Raw genomic sequence first — 18,506 nt, forward strand, 5'->3', positions numbered from 1 at the left:
CTTAGCACAAATACTCTGGGTCCATCACACTGGAGAGCATCATCTGACTATGGTTTTAAAGGGGCATAATTTAGTACAGCAGAATTACTTCAAGTAAAGATTCCCTATATGGAGCACTTGTCTGCTCTGCTTCACTCCTAGGGCAACAATGCCCTCTGATACCTCTTCAGACTGAACTGGGCACCAGTAGAGCACAGAGAAATGTTACAGAGCAAAAAAACATGCATATGAACATCTTTTTCCTTTTGTTCAAACAGGCTTTACTGAGCACCCAGAATAAGCTGAGAACGTTAGTCCCAAATTTCACCTTCAATCTGGGCTTCTCAGGGAAATTCTACCACACAGGTAAACCCCTGGCACCTGTTTGTCCCAGCCCCTGTTTTTCCCAGCCTCTGTTAGTCCCAGCACCTGTGTACAGCCCCCATTTGTGTGTGTGTGTAATACATGAGAGAGAGCATGCCTCTCCCTTGGAAAAAATCTGCATTTCAGGGGATTAGCCACTGCTTTAAAATGCTGAGCCCCTCTTCTGCCTTTTGTTTTTGCACTTTCTTTTCTGCTCTCTGTAGGTACAGATGAGGAAGACGAAGGGGATGACATGCTGCTCAAACACAGGAAGGAGTTCTGGTGGTTCCCTCACATGTGGAGTCACATGCAGCCTCATCTTTTCCACAATGTCACTGTACTGGCTGAGCAGATGAAGCTCAACAAACAATTTGCTGTGGTAAGGGGCATTGCAGTTTATTTACAGTACTAATCCTTAAACATTCTTCTCCTGGAATAGCTGCTTGGACCCCACTGAACTCAAATACTAGTCTAGTAATTCAGCTGCATTTCAGAAAGCCAGTTCTGAAAGTTCAGATTGATGTGTGGCTCCTGTTGCTTGCCTGAAGACAGCACCATTCTCATGCCTGCCTGTGCAATGGGAAATGTTTCCTGGCACCTGCATGGCCCCGGGCAGCTCCACAGCATTCCAGGGTGCAAATCCCAAGGTGCTTGTTTGCTGAGGTGTGAGTTACCATCCAAATCCAATTAATTTACAAATTCTGGCAGTAAGAAGGCATTTTCTTTTCCTTATTCAGTGTGGTTTTGTAAGGAAGTCACCTGGTCGGTAGTATAAAATGCTATGTGCCAACAGCCCTACTTCTGGCCTTTCCAGACAATGCTGAAGGAAGTTACTTATCTAGGAAGTACAGGGGAAATTCCCTGGGTTTTGGCAGAGGAGGGGGAAGCCTTGAACATCCTGCATTGCTGGAACAATGTCTGTTTGATGCTTACAGCCCAGAGTTGAATATAGCGTACATGTTTCTCTGAAAAGAAATGTCCTCTTCACCTCTAGTTTGGTTTTTTTGATGGTAATCCCCTTGGGAATAGCAGGCTGCTGTCTTGTGTTCCCGTGACACACACAGATTAGAAATGATCTGGAATTCAGAGCACAGTCACAGCATTATAGAAACAATTTAGGCTCCTCCTTTTCCTAGTTAAGTAACAGTGCAGTCTTTTGCAAAGTGAGACAAAGCACAGAACACAATTACACATATTTAACATAAAGCAGGCCAGCAGTGAGAGAAGGTTATTGCTTCATTTAGGGGCCCTGGTTTTATTGTGCACCACCAGGGTAGAGCTGTTGTCATTAATATTGTTACCAGAACCACATAGTGGAATTAAAACCCAAGAAATTCAGATATTTCCTGTCATTTTAGTGTAGCTCCAGGCCCTATATCTTCACCCTCAATAGTCTCTTGCTCCATGTCTGCTTTTCTTTGGATTGCTAGAGACAGTACAGATCCCAGCCATCATCTTTCTGTCTTCTACATCAGTTAAGGAAATTTTTTTTTCCTTCTCTGGTGACTTACATCTAGGCATTGTGGGACTGAGATATGTCACTTAACAGTATTGATTAGTATGTAGTAACCATGGAGCCTGACCTGAGCATTCTGAATTAATCTGATTTTTCACACCTGCAAGCTGCAAGACCATTCTTATTGCAGTTGTTACCAGTGCGGAATGTCCTTGTTGATACAAAACTGCCCTTATATTTGTACAGATGCATAAAACAAGAAGTACAAGCAGTATTTCAGGTTTCCCAATCCAGAGAGTTTTCATGTTATTCTGTCACCTTGCTCCAACACGGATCCTTTTTAAGGCTATTAGTTAAATACCAAATTATCAAGCTGCATATTCTGCTTCCAGGAGCATGGGATTCCCACAGACTTGGGCTATGCAGTAGCCCCCCATCATTCTGGGGTTTATCCTGTCCACACACAACTCTATGAAGCATGGAAATCCGTTTGGAACATCCAAGTAACGAGCACAGAGGAATACCCACACCTACGGCCTGCCCGGTACCGGCGTGGATTCATCCATAATGGAATCATGGTGAGCACAGCTGGGCAAGCACAACCCACTTTCCTGCCCAGGGAATGGTCTTCTAGTGACCTGCATCAGAGACATTAATTTTAATATCACCAGTGTTTCCAAACAGTGAAGCAAAGAAAAAAAACTTGGCTAAAGCCAGTTCTGTGTTTCTTGGAACAATTCAGAGGTCAGTACTGAATGGAGAGCAAACCCAAGCCAAGCAAGACTAGGCTGAGATCTCACTGGCTTTTTCACACTGTGATGAGTTAAATGGTTGGGAGGAATAGCAAGAGTCCTCTGAACCAATGCCATTCATGACATAGTCCCTCACTCTTTATAGTGCTGCTTTGACTCATTCACATGTAGATTCTGCTGCATCTGCCTCTTGTCTAACTTTTCTTTTCTTCTGATCTTGCCAGGTTCTGCCTCGACAGACTTGTGGTCTTTTTACTCACACTATCTTCTATAATGAATATCCTGGTGGCTCAAAGGAGTTGGACAAGAGCATTCGTGGTGGTGAACTCTTCCTGACGGTGCTTCTGAACCCAGTAAGTTCATCTGAAAGGGGAGTTGGTGTATGGCTGTCTCAGCCTATGTGCCTGATACGGGAAAGGACTAGATCTTACTGGAGATTCAGTATAACCACCATCACAGAGACTAGGATGTGAAAGAGGGGGCCAAGGCAGTACTTGCTAAGGAATGCTGCTTTGCTTTACATGCTGTCAAGGGAGCATCAGTATCCAGAGTGTTGACAAATGCAACACTCTGCAGGTAGAAACTACCCAGGGTGACACACTGAGCATGGCCCAAGGTACTGTGGGTATTACCTGGGCTGCTGTATCTTCATGAATCAGAAGTGAGATGCTCCTTCTGTTCCATGCACATCTGCTGCCGTTGGCTTCTCCCCTGGCTTACTGATGAGTTTTGTTCACAATAATTGCTTTTGCTGGGCTTTCATTATGAGGTGTTCTCCCTTTTCTTTCAATATGTACACGCTTGAAACAATTTCTGTTTTCTTTTATTGTGTTGTAGCTGTCACATTAAGGCTTTTTTGTGAGATATTGGTCCAACACAGGAATTTCTTTTTCAATAATAACAGTTCCATCCAGCCACTAAGCTAATGTAGTACCTTCAGCACCCTGCAGTCCCTTCCCAGGTCTTAGCCATGGATGGCAAATATATAGTAAGGAGAAGGTCGTTGTTTCCATTACATGTGGAGTGATCAGTTGAATGGAAAGAAACTGCTTTTTATTCACGACAATTTCTTTTCTGGGCTTATGTTCCCATATGCTGGGTTGTCATGGTTTGAGAGCCTCAAAAATCTAATTCCCTAGTCCTAGCCCCCTGTCACATCTCAATCCAATGTGAGATGGGTTTTCCAAGCAAACACACAAGACTCAAAATAGGGGGAAAGGGAATATATTACAATGACTGTACAAATAAATAAATATTATAATACATTATACACACGATCTCAACTATCTCTACCATGACATAAATATTTACAATGGATCAGATCTCTTCTCCCCTCCAAATAAAAGTCCAGGAGGGAAGAAGGACAGATCCCTTCTAGTCTCTGAGCAGCAGTATCTTCTAAGGCAGCAGGTTTTCTTCTTCTCATGCATGCAGCAGCTGATAGCTGGATCTCTGCCAGCACTCACGTGGGGGGTATCCAAGCCCCCTCGGCCCCGTCGTCTCCAGGCGAGGGGTCTTCCGTGGGCTACGTTCACCCCAGACAAAAGTCGTTCCACCACAGTCATACCACGAAGCACAGGGGGTCTTTGTGATGGTCTGGTATCTCCAGGGGACTCAAAGCCCCTTGCAGAGCTTCTGTGCCCTGCCTCAAGATGGCTGCGAGCTTCTTTGTAGCTTGCAGCAAGGGAGGGCCCCAAGGTCAACCTCCTGCACACCGTCCTGGCTGAGCTCTCAGGACAACCGAGCTTCTTAGCTCCTTTACTCCATTTAGGACTTCTAATCAGTAAGAGTCCACCCCCTCCATTTTGGAGGGACCTCAAAGAAAGTTTAGGGGAGTTTTACAGTTCTTACCCCCAAACTTCCTCTCTGTAGAACTTAGTTCTGTTCTCTGCTGCTGTTCTGTCTCTCTCAGCTTGCAGAAGTTCTGTCTGCTTTGCTGCATGTTTTGTTTGCTGCTCCCTTATCTTTTGGCTCTGTGCCGCTGCTTTTCCTCCGATCAGTGCTGGCTGCTGCTACTCTGGCCGCTGCCCACGGTGGAGAAACATCTCCCAACTTAGCTACAGACACTTAGCCCAGTCTAACACTGTTCCAAGTCTCTGCAGTCCCTCCAGCCCCTGGCTGGGGGGCCAGAGCCCCCCCAAGGGCTCTTGCCCTTTTCTGCTGGTGGCTTTCACAACATGGCCACCTTCCTCTCCAACCAGACCACCACTCGTCTCTTCCGGTCTGGTTGTGGTATGTTTATATTTCGCAGGAGCGCAGATTGGTTCAAATCTCAAGTGTCACCACCCCCTGGGGGTTACCACTTTATTAGCTTCAGGGGGAAAACCTGGTTCAAACCACTACATGGGTGAATTGCATCTTGTCCCACTTTGTAATTGATGCCTTAAGCTCCTAAGGATTTTTTATTTTTCTAATATTTGTAAGCTTTATAAGTAGTGGAAGTAGACTCTAAAAGCAGCAACCCTCACTCCCTTGTCCCTTTCCCTGTAGCACCCTTAGTTTACACATTCCTTAACCCTCTTACCCCATTCTATGCACCCTATATCACTCCTACCCCCGAATCCAGTAGAAATGTTTAGTCTTTTGTCAAGGCAAGGCCTAGATTGTTTGCAGAACAGCGTATCAGGGCCTGAATAACAAAATGAAGTCAAGAACTGGGTGACTGTGTACCCTTTGTGCTCTGAAGATGGTGAAGATGATGAAGTAGAGGGTCCCAAAATACACCCCAGACCCATTTCTCAGGGGTGGACCCGCGGCGGTCCAGAGTAAAGGCCACAGGGTGGACACATTTGGGATTGGATGGATGGTATTATAAAGTGTAGCATCTCGGGCACAGGGGCACGTGCCGTGTAACATCTTTTGCCTTGGCATAATAAACCCTTTCCTTATCTCACCCCTAATTAACTGCTCTGGAGATTTTTTAGCACCTACATCCCACGGCATCAAATTGTCGGATCTTAAAGCATACCTGCAGAAATAGCCTCTGTGAAAGTTAAGGGCTCCAGGTTTCTCTTGGAAAACCAGTTGCCAAACTGTAATCCAGAGATCTTTACTGCTCTAGGAGGCTATGCCAAAGAATTTATAGAAACATAGTATCTAGAACTCCCCATTAAAATTGCTGATAAGCATGTGATGGTCTAACCAGCTGGCAGTAATCTCTGATCAAGGAAAAGTATGGGAAAATTGTGCTCTGGTACAGGATGAGCTTATTTGCCAGACTTATTGTTGGGTCTTCATAGTGACTTTTTTAAACTTTCAGGCACCTTCAGATGCTTCCCATGTTTACACTTTGCTTCCTTTTGGCAGTGTAGCATTTCTCTCTGTCAGAGCAGAGTACTGTGCTCTAAGCTCCTCTCCATTGCTCATGTTTGCACAGTGACTCAGACCTTGCATTCCTCCCCTCCTGATAGAGCCATCTCAGGGACCTGAAAGAAAGCTGGCCAGCCCCACAGCCCCAGCAGTGATCCGTAGCAAGCAGACTTGGACCAGGCTCTTTCAGTCCTTTTTGGTGCTTCCAGCTCCTGTTGAGTGGATATAGACAGGCAGGAATCTCCAAGCCTGTATGCGTATGATTAACTCCACAGTGCAAACAGAAGATGTTTGATCTTCTGAGTGGTGAACAAGGTCTGATGTCAGAAGGAGAATAGCTGTTGATCCTGAGCAGACAGGCTGATCTCTTCTCACAGACACTTCTGCTTACACTGCACAGGCCGCTTACTGCTGTGCCCGCAGCTGCTTGTTACATATTGCGAGGTCCTCGTACCCTCCTGTCTCTGTATTCTGTCTAGGCTCTCTGTGACCTCTGCTCTCATTATTCCTCGGTGTGAAGGAAGGGAAATCATGGCATGCTGACAGTGGAAGGGAGGGGGAGAGGAGGGAGGTGTTATTTCCAAGCCAGTCCCCGGAGTCTGTGGGTGTGGATGGGAGGGAGGGAGAGATGGCACTTGAGTGTAGCTTATGTCAGAAGTAGTGCTCAGAGCTGTTTTGGCAGCAGTAGCTGTGACGGGGCAGAGCAAGCTGCCAGGCCCTGTTAAGCAGTGCAAGTGTGTTACAGGACGTGACTGCACACTCAGAAATACAGGGAAATGGCTCATCAATTGAGTTTTCTTTCCTTCTTCTAAATCCAGTTGCTTGGGACTGTTTGCAGGTGGCAACATTACCTGTGTGAGCCGTTTTACCAAATGCAGTCAGTCTTGAGATGTAGTTGCCAACCTGGATCACATGCAGGCTTTTTTTCATTCTGGAAATCTTGAAGAGGTCCCAGATGGTGACCTGTGTCCTCCCTGCTGCAGTACTTGATTTGTGCCAATGAGCCAGACTCTTCATGCAGCAAATTTTTCCTCTACATATTTCACTAGCTAGTCAAAGGGATGAACCACCCTTTGCTGTCAAAAAACCTTCCTGATGTCTCCCAGAAAGGGGCAAAATACAACATGAGATGTGTGCTTTTGCCACCATGCCTTGCAGTTACACAGATCTTTCTGTCCTTTGCTCTGTGTTGTATTTAGCACATCCTTCTTACACAACAGCACCAAGCACACGCTGCTCTTTGAAGTGTAGGTGCCAGAGCCTGTCTGGCAGGGCCTCTCTTGTCAGCTCAATAGGAAACCAGAAGTGAAAAACTCACAGCAGACAAATGTGACAAATTTTTAACTCCACTTACTTTCCATGTGTCCCAAAGCCCTACCACTGTTTTCTGTTGCCTACCCAAAGACCCTGGGTTGTGAGAACCTTATAGACAGGATTAAATTTGTTTCACAGTGTCTTGGGGATGGCTCAGGCAGAAAGAGTAACTCTTGTCTTGCTGAGACTAGTCCATGGTGACACTGGGCAGAAAACTGAATTCAGACTTCCCGAGTGCCAGGAAACGTCTTCATCCCAAGACCATCTGTCTCCTGCTTCCCCATTTTGCTCTTTCCCTACTGTGAGTGGGAAAGCCATTCCTGCCCCCTGCCAGGGAAGCCTGTTATTGCCTCCTGCCCTTACCTGGTGTCATCAGAATTGAACCCAGAACTGTGCAGCAGTGGGTGCCCCTGCTGTGACTGCGGTTGGTTTCCCTCCCTGCACTGGGCAGACACTGTGTGAGGAGTGGTAAATAAGCCACGTGGTCATTCCTTCACCGACCTCAGTGTTTTTGTTTTTCTAACTTCCAGCCATGGTGGTTTGTGTCTGGCAAAGTGGTGTTGCATTATGGGCACTGGGATGCTGAATTCCATGGGATCTGTCAAACCCACACACTAGAGTCAAGCTGATAACAGTCCTTTGCACACTTATCCAAAAGTTAAAATAGTGAAAAACTGACAGGAGGGAAATGTATCTGCTGGAGAGAAGAGATGGCTTGGCAAGGCAGAAATAGCACACAAGCTCCTGAGCACTGCAGTGCTGGGGCGGCTGCCATGGCTGTTGAGTGACACTTTGCCAAAAGATTAACATCCTTGGGCTTGGCAGGACGTTTCTCAGGGGCTGCCTGTGCTGAAGGTTCTTGCGAGCTAAAACTTACCAGCTGGTGTCTGTTTCTAGGACAATATCCTAGTGCAGTGTCTCTTTGCAGTCCCCGTTTAGATCCCCACATACACCTGTTCATATTGTAAAGTGCCAATTACCAGTTGTTCTTTTACACTTGAGATGTCAACTCTGAAGAGAATGAAAGCTGTGACAGGCTGTGGGCTGAGGAAGAACTCCGGTGACAACTGTCCCTGTGCCACTGTGCCCTGCCCCACGGCATGGTGCCCCTCCCCAGCCTGCTCCCCTGCTGTAGCAGACTGCAGCTCGAGAGCTTGCCCAGGCTGTGCCCTGGGGAGAGGAAGGGAAGCTCCTGTTTTTCCATGAAAGAGGCTTTGCAAGGGAGTCACTGACCAAGCCTTGTTCCCCTAAATGTTCGAGAGCCACTTGAATGGGATTTTGAAGCTGTTCTGGACTCGCATCCAGGGCTCTGTTAACACCCTCCCACACATACCATTCCAAGGGGTTACTGAGAAGTCTATGTTCCTCCTCTCCCAAGCTTTTCCTGTCTTGAAAGTGCTACGTTTCTTTCCTTTTGCCTCAAGGCATTGCTGTATCCTGGCAGATGGACACTTGTCAACCAAGATAATCATGGCAGTCTGAGTTGTGAACAGCCTCTTTGTGACCGTGGAATCAAGCTAGGAGGAAATGCTTCTGTTACCTGATTTACTAGTAGCCCATGTCTTTCCTATTTTCAGATAAGCATCTTCATGACCCACCTGTCCAACTATGGGAATGACCGTCTAGGACTGTACACTTTTGAGAGCCTGGTCAAGTTTGTGCAGTGTTGGACCAACCTTCGCCTGCAAACATTGCCTCCGGTCCAACTTGCAAAAAAGTACTTTGAAATCTTTCCCCAGGAGAAGAATCCCTTGTGGCAGGTGAGAAGGCAGCTTTAACTGCTCCTAGTGGTGTTTGAAGAGGTGTATCCCACATTTAAACTGCTGATCCAGAGCACAGCAGGGTAAAGCATAAAGCTTTTAGGTTTAACCATTGCGAATTCGGGCTGTGTGAGGCAAATTGCAAGGTGGATCAGAAGGGGGGTAGGAGCAGTAGGTCACAATCATGATATGAGCTTGGGGACAAGGATGACTGTCATATGTGACTGGGGGTCAGCTTGCATTTGGGTCATTAAAGGGCTTGTATTAGGGCAAGCTGCTGTGAAATGTGTGTAAAGTATGTGAGGAAGAATCCTGTTTGGTGCTGGAGGACTTCACAGGCATGTTAATGTGATTAATCTGAAAGTAATTTCACACTGCAGAATTCATGTTCATTAAATAAAAACATGCTTATTCCATTTTATCCCAGTGCAGCAGCTCTTTGCATGGTAATGAGCAGATGAAATTAACTGAAGGTGATAGAGTTGTCTGTCTGCCAGAAGTTCACAGATGCTGAGGTGCACTAACACGGTGGCCCAGCCCAGTATGGCTACATAGGGCAAGGCCTGTAGTTATCACTCTCAGAGAGACTTTGGCTCTAATGTCACTCTGGAGCTTTTGAAAATGGTCCCCATGTTTTTACTTAACACCTCTTTAATGCCTGGCAGAGCAGCAGTGTGGCTCTGAAGCATTCTTCATATGCTAATAGCATTTTGAGAGGATTGGCCCTTCCAGCTTTTCTTCCCCTTGCCATTACCTCCTGTGGTAATGCTTAATCTCATCTCTTGTGCTACAGAATCCCTGTGATGATAAAAGGCACAAGGATATCTGGTCCAAAGAGAAAACATGTGATCGACTCCCCAAGTTCCTCATCGTGGGACCTCAAAAAACTGGTAATGTGTATGCTTTATCTAAAGACAGATTGCAACTTCCAAAAAGGAGAGTTGGAAATGTCCATACCATAGATGTGTATGGCTGCCCCTTGTGCAAGCTGCCAAATGGCCACAGAGGACATTTCAGACAATCTCAGATATGTTCTAACCTAAATCTGGCAAGTCTGTCAGTACTTTCCACTCTGGCATTGTGCTTGGCTTCCCCTACCTGCAGAGTTTTGTTTTGGCTTTTCCGTGTAAGCTCAGAGAAGCAGTGACCTTAGTGTATCACAGACATAAGCTGTCAGCAGGACTAAGTGCACACGCTTAACAAAGGTTACAGTCAATGTCCCCTAGTGCTTTTACTGCCACAGATCTGTGTACCCACTGCATGCTCCATGTCACTGTCGGTGGGAGGGAGAGAAACTCTTTTGTCTGATCTCTGTCACCACCTTTTAACTGCTGTGGCATTGTGGTTGGCAGTGACACAGCTGTATATACTGTACTGACGAGTCCCTTCTAGGCTGAAGAGAGCAAAATCTCTTCAGCTAAAGCCAAGTCTTCAAGCCTTGGCTGTCTGTGTAATGTGGTGAAACAGCGGCTCCAAGCATCCATAGCAAATGGTGATCAGTCTTGGAAGGAAGCTTGTCCCAGCCGAGCTGCTGTCTCCTGGCTGTGTCACTGTGAAGCTCTGTTGGTGTGTGTTTATCATGACCCAAGCTGCTTGTAGTGGCACAGTAAGAAAACTGCTGGAGGCCCACAGCTGTGTGCTGAGCTGTGTGCTGAGCAGGATCATCAGGTTTGGCGGGGTAAAGGGAAAACATTACAGCACAGGCAGGCCAAGGTATCTCCAGCTGAGTTCCCATCCAAGGACACTAATGTTGTCTCTAGCACATCTCCTGCCCAGGCCACCTCCCGTTTGGCAGGTATGAGTTCTGCCACGTGACAGTGGCTGTGCCAGCATAGGGGTAGCTAATGTGGGTGGCAGCTGTCATGCTAAGGAGGTGACTTAAATGAGCTGCATGAGCTGAAATGTGGGACTGAACTGCTCAGGCAAGTTCAATCCCAGAGTGCTTGGTGCCACTGCTGTTGTAACCTGCATGAGTTAAGGGGTGGGTTAGCCATGCATGATAGGAGTGTGCCCATCTGGGAACTGTTTTTTGCAGTGAAGTAAAGCTGTTCATTCAGCCAAGTGTTATATGTGAGCCAGGTCCCTTTAACTGGTTCCTGTTGCAGGCACAACAGCTGTGCACTTCTTCTTGACCATGCATCCAGCTGTCACCAGTAACTTCCCAAGTCCATCCACCTTTGAGGAGATCCAGTTTTTTAATGGCCCCAACTATCATAAAGGAATCGATTGGTAAGAAACCTGACACGTGTTCTTCTGTGATAAGGTGCACTCATGTTGTGTTCCCCTGAGTCTCTCTGTATTTTCACCTCAACCCCCTTGGCAGCTTCTCTATCTCTAAACAGCTGTTTTCCTTGCTATTGCTCAGTGCACATTCTCTCTTTTCCTTCTAACCCAGCTGTGTAGTTTCTGATTTTACTGACTGTTCAACAGGAGAGTTGTAGGCATGATTTAGCTTTAAAAATTCAGCAAGTCCTTGTTGAATGTACTGCTGTCATGAATTTACTCTTACTTTGACATGCAAAACAGACAGCTGTGTTCTCATTAAAAAGTTCTTCATGGTTTCAGAGTTAAAACACCTAATACAGAGGGGACAACCTCCCTACCGTTGTTCTGGGTCCTCGAGACTTACAGCTGCCACTGTGTTCCCTGCACTGGCTCCCAGTGTCCATGTGCATACCTTGTCTTTTTTATGATAAAGTGTTTGCACCTGACAGGGAAGTTCTACTGTCACTATGGCATTATTATGCCACTGTGTTTCCAGGCAGAGAAAGTTTAAAGCTGTTTCTTGCTCAAAGCATTAGCTTTGGTTGACCATGGCACTGCCCTCCCTCAGGAGAGGCTCTGAGGGACAGCTATGTGGCAGTAAGGCATTCTGCTGTGGGATTTCTTTGCCTGTGGGAGGGTTGACTTCTCTGATCATTTAGAGGACTGTTTCAAAGATACTGGGAGTTGGTTGGTACTTGAGCAAAGCTCACAGGAGTAAAGCACTATCACACGCAAGAGGAGGATCTTTGCGTTTAGTTGTACAGCTTAAATTTGAGCAGAGACCAGTCTTCCAGTGCTTTACAGTCCCCTGCCCCCTTATTACGCTCTACCCTACAGTTACTCAATTTTCTTACAGTTTCCACATTACTAATTCAACAAGCTTCTGTGAGGCAAAGCTCTTCACCCTGCGTCTCAGCTATGGACTGAGGACAGGTTTAAACAAGTTGTCAGTGGCAGAGCAGGCAGATGATTCTGACCTTATTCTTGGACAAAATGTCTTTTCTAGTAGAGCTTGCAACTGGTTCCTTACCCCCAAGTTTTTTCTTTCCACTGCCTAAGGACTTGGGGAACACACTCTCAGCAAAATACTTCCTTACCTTTTTATCATCTCCCAACTTTCTATGTCGTGTGCCACCAAGTCACACCTCTGCCAACTCTGCACCCGTTTGCCCATTCATGGCATTACTGGGGAGGTGCAGCTGTGTTGCAAACTGTGTCAGTTCAAGAGGAGTGAGGGCATTGTGGGGTTGGTGCCATTTCTTTGTTGGCCATGCTGCTTACCAGTATCCCATCTGTTCGGCAGGTACATGGAATTCTTTCCCATCCCTTCCAATGCCAGCACAGACTTCATGTTTGAGAAGAGTGCCAATTACTTTGACACAGAGGTGGTACCAAAACGTGGTGCAGCCCTGCTGCCTCGAGCTAAAATCATTACTGTTCTGATCAATCCTGCTGACCGAGCCTATTCGTGGTATCAGGTAACTTCCCTGCACTGTTCTGTGGGTGGGGGCCAGAGATTCCAGTGGGGTGGGAGATTTCCATAGAGGAGGCAGGCTGCCTGCAGGGTGTGGACAGGTTGGCATACAAAGGCATTTGTGAGCAGCTGTGCTGAGTCGGGGGGGTCTGCACAGAGATATATAAGGTGGAATCATGTGTTCCTGTTCCTAAATTCAGCTTGTGTTTTTCAGCACCAGCGTGCTCACAATGACCCTGTGGCGCTCAATTACACCTTCTACCAAGTGATCTCTGCGAAATCCCAGGCCCCTCAGGAACTGCGCAACCTGCAGAGCCGGTGCCTGCTCCCTGGCTGGTACTCCACACACCTGGAGCGCTGGCTCACATACTACCCCTCAGGGCAGGTAGGAGGTTTGGTAGCAGAGGCTCTCCTGGGGCCCTTTGTAGGTTTACTGTAGAGGAGAGGGGAAAAAACTGATTCATATGCATGTGCTCCCCTTCTGTCTTGTCTTTTGGAAAAGAGCCACCACTTCCTTTCTCCTGTTACGAGTAGGTAAGAAATCAGACTTGAATACTCCAATTTTGCACTTTATTGTATTTGTAAAAGTAAATGAGTTCAGGAGGATACTGTGATCTCCTAGAGAGCTCCACAGTACTCAGAAGTTCAGCAAGAACATCAGTGTTAGCACTTCATTCCTTTCTTCTTGGCAGCCTGCAGCTCAGGGACCCTCTTCAGGCCCAGGTCTTTAGCTACCTGCTGTGGTTTCATTGCTGTGAAGCCTTTAGCTGTCTGCAGAAAGGAAAGCTCACTGCAGAGATGTCAGGATTCTGTTTAGTGTATAAATTTGCAAAATGGCATTTAATAAACAGTATAGACCATTATTGCCTCTAAATTCCCAAGAAGTTTTTAGACTAATATATATATATATGTATACATATATAGTGTGAGTTAGGATATTTTTTTCAAGTTCCTTTCTGCTGCTGAAGTTATTCTCAGTCCAGCAGGTTTATAATGCCCATTTAGTCTCTTATTCTCTGCCAAAGCAGCAGAGCCTAAGTTGTTCATTACAGATCTGCCAAGACTAAAAGAGACGTGGTAAAGCGTTCTTGGGCTTGTATCTCCTTGCCTTACTCTTCCTGGAGGTTACTGCTGTGAGGAATGACACACATCATCCTTGTTCTTGTGTGGGCCGGGCTCTCCTGCCTTCTTCCAGTCTTCAGTTCATATGACTATTTCTCTATTCTGTTCTTTGGAATAGGTAATTTATTAGCACAAATGTTTGTTATTGCCTGTGATATCTGTAACACGAGAATAATCACAGGTTACAGAAGAATACTTAGCACAATGACTCCTGACATTTAAAAAGTACACATGAGGTGTCCAGAGACAATCTGTACATGCTACTGCTGGGTCTTAGTGCTTAGTTAAAGAGGGTTTGGCCAAAGACAACTTTATTAAGCAAGGCCTGTCATGATCTACTGTTTTATGGTACTTGTGGCCGAGATCATAATTTCTCTCTCTGTGGTAGCAAATGGGCCACATCCCCCCACTGTGTTGTTCTAGAACAGACAGACTTTGGCTGCCTTTACTCACAGGTGCAAAGGCTGGGGGCAGTTAGAGATCCAGGGAGCTCACAGGTGTCAGTCAGCACAAGCTGGCAGAGGCTCAGGCAGCTGCTCTCTTTTCAGCTTCTCATTGTGGATGGTCAGGAGCTGAGACACAACCCTGCCTCTGTAATGGACAACATCCAGAAGTTCTTGGGAGTTACGCCGCTCTTCAACTACACGCAGGCCCTCAGGTAGGATGCTTTCTCAGCCAGTAAGCTCTTGATTGAAAAAATACTTTTTGTCTCTGACCACAAGACCTGCAAAGGTTTCAGACGTGTGCCTAACCTAAAATTAGGTTCAGATAGCATGAGACACTGTATCAAGACTGGAATCACAGCTTAGTCTTTCCAGAAATTATAGGGGAAAGGGTGGCTTTTGGCACTGTCATGGAGAAGCATGAAATTGCTCACAGTAGTAACTATGATGTTTCTTCCATTTGGTCCTCGTGGTTTCAGGGAATTATTAGCACTCCTTATGCTTTGTGTTATACCTATATCTGACAGAAAGTAGGAGGTAAGTTAAAAAATGTGTGACAAGCTGCTCATATTTTCACCCAAATGGAAATTAGGGACACACTGCACAGTTTTGAGGTAGAGACTGCTACTACAGAAGACATGGATTTGACAAGTGCCCAGGGCTATGTGAGGGAGTGTTAGGAGAGGCTAACACTGCTACTACGTTAGAGGATATTACTCAGCCGTTACTGTGATCTTGCCCACAGTGCAAGTACAGTTAATATGAATAGATGAAGTGCTGTTGAAGCTGAACTGTGGCCATACCAGTCTTCAGTGGAAACTCTGCAAGCCCACTGGAGATGCTGAATATTGTTCTTTGCAGCTGAAACCTGTGTTTTCACATCATCTCTGCCATCACAGACTATGCTAGCTGAGGCTGGTGGGGGGGCAGCGGGGGCATACAGCAGTTACCCTTTCCTTTTGCAGTAGAGGAGAATCAGTTCAGTTCTCCTCCTGCAGCTGTTTTCCAAGGAGGTGGCACATGGCTCCCCAAGGGAGAGCAGATTTAGAGAAATGTCAGGTTACCTGAGAGCTTTACTTGCTGGTGGTAAGTGGAGTAGTGGTACAGGAGTGTTACTGGCTGGTACCCTTCAGCCAGAGGCAGAAAGTAAATGGTGTTGGACAGCTTGCCTCAAATCTCAAGCTCACCTTTGGGCAACCGAGGGGACAGACCAGACCAGACCAGGTCCAGACATGTTTCCCAGCATTGCCTTATTACTTGTGTTTTAGCAAGAAGAGAAACACTTGACTCTTTAAACAGTTGGGGGATTCTTGAATACTCAACTATAGTGAGGCGATGTAAAAGAATTTACATACACTAAAACACTGATTATTATCTCCCCCCCATGAACAAATATTGTAACACCATTTTACCTCTGAAATTTGCATAAAGCTGAATCATGTTTGTAATGATTTCTTGTCAAAGCAGGCAAGTGCTAAAAAAAAAAAAAAAAGGAAAAAATACCACAAATAAATCACTAAAATAGGGCATATCTACGGAGTTACTTAACTTCTGCTGCTGCTAATTGGGCATGTGGCTGAATTTTTAAAGACAAGTGTTCTTTTCAGATTTGATGAAGCAAAAGGATTTTGGTGCCAGCTGCTAGATGGAGGAAAAACTAAATGCCTAGGAAAGAGTAAAGGAAGAAAATACCCTGATATGGATTCCTTGGTGAGTAATTCAAATCTCTTGGCAGCAAGAGATGTAGAAACATTGCAGAAAACCAACCTGGATTTTCCTACCATCTGTCCTGATCACCTATGGAATGTGTGTTGAGGGTAACATTTTCTTTCATGCTAACGTGGTCTGTTTTTTCCACACAGTCACGGCTGTTTCTAAGAGACTTCTACCGGGAGCACAACATTGAGTTATCCAAGCTGATGAACAGACTTGGGCAGCCCCTTCCAACCTGGCTCCGAGAGGAACTGCAGAACTCCAGCTGGAGCTGAGAGGGACTCCCCTGCCCCCAGTGCCATTGGGATGTGTGATGCCATCTCTTGTCAAGCCAAAACAAATGGACAAATGAGCAGGAGCAGAGGATATGCATGTGGAGCCTTTCCTGACCCTTGGAAAGGGCTGCTGCCTCTGACACTGCCCTGGGGCATAAGAGTGCAAGTCACGTTCTTGAGTATTAATGCTGTGTTACAATTTGACTTTTATTTACAGGACAGATTTGGAATGCCTGCCCTACTTCGAGCAGGGGAGAGAGCAGAGTTAACACTTTCTGTATGTTTAAGTTACTTTTCTCAGTCTATGAAACCGGCACTAGCTGGAGTTAATGTGTTACTCCTCTGAGCCCAGAAGTAAAGACTGCAGAGTGAGCTATTGAGCCTACTGCTGAGAAAAGAGCAGCAGCCTAATAAAAGGGGAATCTAGTCCAGTGAACCCCAAATTCTATCCGTATGTGGTACAGCAAGGTACAAGAATGCCTTGTTCCTCCCCCTGGAGAGCACGGTGGCCATGCCCATTGCTTACAGTGCCACTGCCTGTGGATGTTGGGGACTGCACCTTCTGGGAGACAGTTGTGACAGACAAGGAAGATTGCCTCTCCTTACCTGCAGCAGTTTGGGTGTGATAGTGTCCAGTGCCTCTGGTCAATGGCAATGGGAGATAAGGCAAAGCTGCAGGTATTGACAGACACAGAATTGCTTTGTTATCTTAAGGAAGAGGTTGCCACATGTGGCAATGGGGCAAGTATTTCTCTGCAGGGACTTCACACATTTCAAAAGATAACCAAGGAGCAGTAATGTCCCCCTAGAGCACTTTACAGGCATGTGTCAGTGCAGCACAGCAGCTGGGGGAGGCAAAGCTCAGGTATTGTAAAATAAGGCTGATGAGACAGCTGAAAGCAGATAATTCAGTTCCCCATGTCCAGTCAGCTAAAAAAAAAGCAACATTTTTCCCTTTCCAACAACTCCAGGGCCCCAACCACATATTCCAATAGCTAGCACTTTTTTTAATCTTCTTGCAGTCCAACAATCCAAGGAGAAAAGCAAAAAAACAGTTAAAAGTAGGTATTGTTCAGATATAAAGGGAAGGCTTTGCACCAGAAGTGGTTTCCTATGTCCAAAAGGCGCTGTTCAGTTTACTACTTCTGCATGTGGTCAAGTAAGTACACTAAGGTGCTTTGCTGCCTCCTGCAGTTGCTGGATAATTATTCTCAGAGGGAGTCCTCCATCATGGTTGTACATGTTTTCTGTCACTGAGCCATGGGCTTCTGCAGTGGTGTGGGCCATCGTCCCTCCTTCCTCGGCACAGGCGGTCCTTGGAGATTGCTGCAGTTCTAGAGAACAGAGGGGCAAGATCCACATGAACACAGGTTATGGAAACTTCCAGTGTCATGAGCTACTTTTCTCCTATCCAGAGAGAAGGTGCTTCAATTGAGCTTTTCCGTTGAGCCTTAGGTATTGTGTATTTCTGAATGAATGGTGCATTTACCGTTGTATGTAAATGTATATAGTATGCAATATAGTATTTTATTTCATGTGCCCTTGGAAAGGGTTATTTTGTGCAGCCAAAAAAAAGGATGGAAAGACTAGAAACCGCTCTCTCAGTCCTGTTAAGAGAGAAAAGCCCAACTTCCTGCACTGGATTCATGTATAGCATCATTCATATTGAATGATAATGAAGAAATTCTTGGCTCTCGAAGCTGAGCACGTGTCTGAATAAAGGCTAGAAATAGTAGTAAGTGGAGATTCAATAAATGTACTACTTATTTTTCTTCTCTGTGATGATTTGGAGTGATGTCATGGACCCTAAGCTTGTAGAAGGGTAAGAAAAAGTGAAAAACCTAATCCAGGTCATAGAGCTGATATTTGGGAAGGCAACAAAGGTGTTTAACTTTGTCTGAAACAACACAGAAACAGTGTCCTAAGGCTGCTCTCTCTGCGAGTGCACTGGTGGGCTTGCAGATGCTGGCACAGCACACAGCCTGCAGTTAGAGACTCATTCTTAGTGGTTTTCAGCAGTGGTGACTTTTAGGCCATCCCTGGCTACTGCAGTGGTTTTCAGCTGCTATTCCTGCCATAGCAGAGCTTGGCTCTGTCCCTCCTGTTCAGGTGTGCCTTGGGCCAGCAGCCCATGAGCAGCTCTACACTAATAAACAAACAACCTCTCAGGGAACTGGAACCAAAACATTGTTTAAGTAGGCACAGTCGTGACAGCATTATAAAACAGTCTTACAGCTCTCACTTCTCCATGCACTTCACCAGTAACCACAGATGCAGCAAG

General features: G+C 46.0%; 1 protein-coding gene across 5 annotated transcripts in view; it reads left to right on the plus strand.

Annotated features, from left to right (window-relative positions):
• NDST2 (N-deacetylase and N-sulfotransferase 2) overlaps positions 1–18,000 on the plus strand; it is a 130,736-nt gene extending 112,736 nt beyond the window's left edge. For all 5 annotated transcript variants that reach the window (XM_017806878.1, XM_017806881.1, XM_017806879.1 and 2 more), the window contains exons 4-15: positions 258–345; positions 567–721; positions 2,191–2,376; positions 2,775–2,903; positions 8,751–8,933; positions 9,727–9,823; positions 11,039–11,162; positions 12,502–12,676; positions 12,887–13,057; positions 14,343–14,452; positions 15,845–15,947; positions 16,100–18,000. In XM_017806878.1, coding sequence (XP_017662367.1) covers positions 258–345; positions 567–721; positions 2,191–2,376; positions 2,775–2,903; positions 8,751–8,933; positions 9,727–9,823; positions 11,039–11,162; positions 12,502–12,676; positions 12,887–13,057; positions 14,343–14,452; positions 15,845–15,947; positions 16,100–16,225 — 1,647 coding nt within the window. In that variant the 3' untranslated portion in view covers positions 16,226–18,000. The remainder of the gene's footprint in view (positions 1–257; positions 346–566; positions 722–2,190; positions 2,377–2,774; positions 2,904–8,750; positions 8,934–9,726; positions 9,824–11,038; positions 11,163–12,501; positions 12,677–12,886; positions 13,058–14,342; positions 14,453–15,844; positions 15,948–16,099) is intronic.
• The last annotated feature ends 506 nt before the right edge of the window (positions 18,001–18,506 follow it).

The sequence above is a fragment of the Lepidothrix coronata genome, unplaced genomic scaffold (genome assembly GCF_001604755.1).
Source record: "Lepidothrix coronata isolate B3197 unplaced genomic scaffold, Lepidothrix_coronata-1.0 Scaffold17, whole genome shotgun sequence".
Taxonomy (NCBI): Eukaryota; Metazoa; Chordata; class Aves; order Passeriformes; family Pipridae; genus Lepidothrix; species Lepidothrix coronata.